A 3104-nucleotide genomic window follows, 5' to 3' on the forward strand; every position below is an offset into this window, starting at 1 on the left:
CTTTTGTTTGCGTGTTTCCATTTCTCTTTTCCCGTGATACCGTGATTGTCTTGTTGTTTTTGGTGCGCAGGAAACCCTCACCTGAAACATCATGGCTGAACACGCTGTACCACAAGATGCAATAATGCAAATGTTGACCGCGATGCGAGAAGAGATGAGGACAATGAGAGCGTGTAGGCCGTTTGGAACAGCCTCCACCAGCCCCTGCGGCTGCTGCTTTTCAACAGCCGGGATGAAATCTGCCTCCACACGAGGAAGATATGCCCATCTTAGAAGATGATATCCCTCCTGACCCATTGCTACGACAACAACAGCAAGCTCAAGACCTTTTGAGCAGGCATAATGCGAGACAACACGAGCCTTGAGAGGGTAATTATGATGTTAAATTTACTCCTCCTACCTTTGCAGGAAAATCAGACCCCAACGTGTATTTGGACTGGGAGAGAAGGCTTGAATACATCTTTGAGTGTTATGCTTACTCGGACCGCAAGAAAGTGGTATTAGCTGGTGCCCAACTCACTGAAAACGCCATAGCCTGGTGGGATAGGATTGTGGCTGATTGAAGAAGGAATCGATTTGCACCAGTTACTACTTGGCGAGACATGAAGTTCTTGCTTCGGTCTAGGTATGTTCCTGATCACTATCACCAAGATTTGCAAAAATATATTTGAAAATTATTGCAGGGAACTAGGTCGGTTGAGAGTACTTCAAGGAGTTTGAGAAGCTGGTGAACTTATTGGAGCTAGAAGAGACCGATGAGGCTTTGATGGCTCAGTTCATCGATGGTTTACAAGAGCGTATAGCTCGTAAGGTCAAGAGAGCTCAATATAGTGGGATGCATGAGTTGTTGACTTATCAATCTAAGTAGAGCAATAGATCAAGCGCAAGACAGCCTTGTCAAACCAAACCTGCACACCACAAACATGGAGTGCTAACAGTTCTAAGTCTCTAGACAAAGGAAAAGCCGTAGAAATAGATTCACAGCTTAAGATCAAACCCACCGACGCTAATAGAACAACACGGCCAGAGCAAGGTAAGCTCTTTAATGGCCCTAGAACTCGAGATATTATATGTTTTAATTGTTAGGGGAGAGACCACATGTCCAAAAAATGCCAAAACCAATGCGTGATGGTGTTGCTACCCGGTGGAGACTATGAGTATCAAGACAAGCAAGACGACAAACCAGATTATTCGGTTGAAGACGTGGAATATCCTGACACCGGAGAACTACAGGTGACCAGACGTGTGCTTAGTGTTCTTGTCAACCCTGAGGAGAAATTCCAACGTGAAAACCTATTTCACACCAGTTTCACTATTCGCGGCAAGGTATGTAATTTGGTTATAGATGGTGGTTCTTGTGCTAATGTGGCTAGCAAGTTTATGGGAGACAGGTTGGGACTAGAAACCAATAAGCACCTAAGGCCCTACAAGCTGCTGTGGCTCAACAACACAACATAGTTGATGGTCACGGATTAAGTCACTGTCCCATTCAGTGTAGGTAAATATCAAGACCAAGTCTTGTGTGATGTGGTGCCGATGCAAGCTGGGCATATTTTGTTAGGACAGCCTTGGCAATATGACCGAGCCACCACCCACAATGGCCGCACCAACTTCTATTCTTTCACTCACCAAGATCATAAGTTCAACTTGGCCCCACTTACACCTTCCAAAGTTCATGAGCTACAAGCTCGAGTGAATAAGGAGCACCAGGTAAGTAAAACTAGCTTATACATTACATCTGGCTCCATTTCGAAAACTATAAGTGCCAATGGCACTATACTACTAATGGTTTATAAAGAATGTTTAAGCACAGGGGGTAAAGAACTTGAGCTACCTCTAGAAATACAAATCCTCATAGACTGATTCAAAGATGTGTTTCCAGATGAGATATACGCATGATTGCCTCCCATTCGTGGCATTGAGCATCAAATAGACCTTATTCCAGGTGCAGCATTGCCCAATAAACCTGCCTACAGGATGAACCCTGAGGAGAGCAAGGAACTTGAGAGGCAAGTAAGAGACTTGATGGGCAAAGGGTACATACGAGAGAGCCTCAGCCCATGTGCGGTTCCTGTATTGTTGGTACCCAAGAAGGATGGCACTTGGAGAATGTGTGTTGACTGTAGAGCTGTCAACAATATTACCATTAAGTATATACACCCAATCCTTCGCTTAGACGACATGCTTGATGAGCTAATGGTGCAACCATCTTCTCAAAGGTGGATCTTAAAAGTGGGTATCATCAAGTGAGGATGCGCGAAGGTGATGAGTGGAAAATAGCCTTCAAGACCAAACAAGGCTTATACAAATGACTAGTGATGCCATTTAGGTTAACCAACGCCCCAAGCACATTCATGCGACTAATGAACCAGGTTCTAAGATCTTTCATTCGTAAATTTGTTGTTGTGTACTTTGATGATATCCTTGTATACAGCAAATGCTTGTCTGATCACCTTATGCACTTAGAACTAGTTCTTAAAACACTTCGTGGGGAAGAGCTTTATGCCAACCTAAAGAAGTGCTCCTTTTGTACTAACAAGCTTGTGTTTTTAGGCTTTGTTGTCAGCGAACAACGCTTACAAGTGGATCAAGAAAAGATAAAGGCAATACTGGACTGGCCAACTCCCTCCACCGTTAGCCAATTTTGGAGCTTCCATGGACTGCCAAGCTTCTATCGTCGATTTGTGCGAGATTTCAGCACCGTAGCTGCCCTACTCACAGCTGTTATCAAAAAGAATACTCCATTTTCATGGGGAGCCGCCCAAGAAACTGCATTCAATAACTTTAAGACCCGTTTAACACAAGAACCTGTTTTAGCTTTACCCGATTTTGATATTATGTTTGAAGTTGAATGTGATGCCTCAAGATTAGGGATTGGAGTCGTGCTACACCAGAGGTAGAGACCCGTAGCTTATTTCAGTGAGAAGCTGAGTAGAGCCGCCATGAACTACCCCACGTATGATAAGGAATTATACACACTTGTGAGGGCATTGGAGACCTGGCAGCATTACCTTCATTCCAAGGAGTTTTTCATACACACTGACCATGAGACCCTCAAGTATCTCAGAGGTCAAAAAAACCTGCAGAGACGACATGCTAAATGG

General features: G+C 44.1%; 1 protein-coding gene across 1 annotated transcript; it reads left to right on the forward strand.

Moving 5' to 3' along the window:
• Nucleotides 1–1977: 1977 nt before the first annotated feature.
• Nucleotides 1978–2900, forward strand: LOC112085365 (uncharacterized mitochondrial protein AtMg00860-like). Its single transcript, XM_024154575.1, has 2 exons — nt 1978–2219; nt 2435–2900. The coding sequence occupies exons 1-2, from the start codon at nt 1978–1980 to the stop codon at nt 2898–2900; spliced, it is 708 nt and encodes a 235-aa protein (XP_024010343.1).
• The last annotated feature ends 204 nt before the right edge of the window (nt 2901–3104 follow it).

Source organism: Eutrema salsugineum, unplaced genomic scaffold (genome assembly GCF_000478725.1).
Source record: "Eutrema salsugineum unplaced genomic scaffold, Eutsalg1_0 scaffold_3, whole genome shotgun sequence".
NCBI classification, from domain to species: domain Eukaryota; kingdom Viridiplantae; phylum Streptophyta; class Magnoliopsida; order Brassicales; family Brassicaceae; genus Eutrema; species Eutrema salsugineum.

Bases quoted from the DNA above. Each gene is read 5' to 3' on its own strand.
- LOC112085365 (XM_024154575.1), top strand. From the start codon at position 1,978: ATGAACCCTGAGGAGAGCAAGGAACTTGAGAGGCAAGTAAGAGACTTG. The intron at 2,220-2,434 runs GTGGATCTTAAA...CCTTGTATACAG, and splicing joins GTGCAACCATCTTCTCAAAG to CAAATGCTTGTCTGATCACC.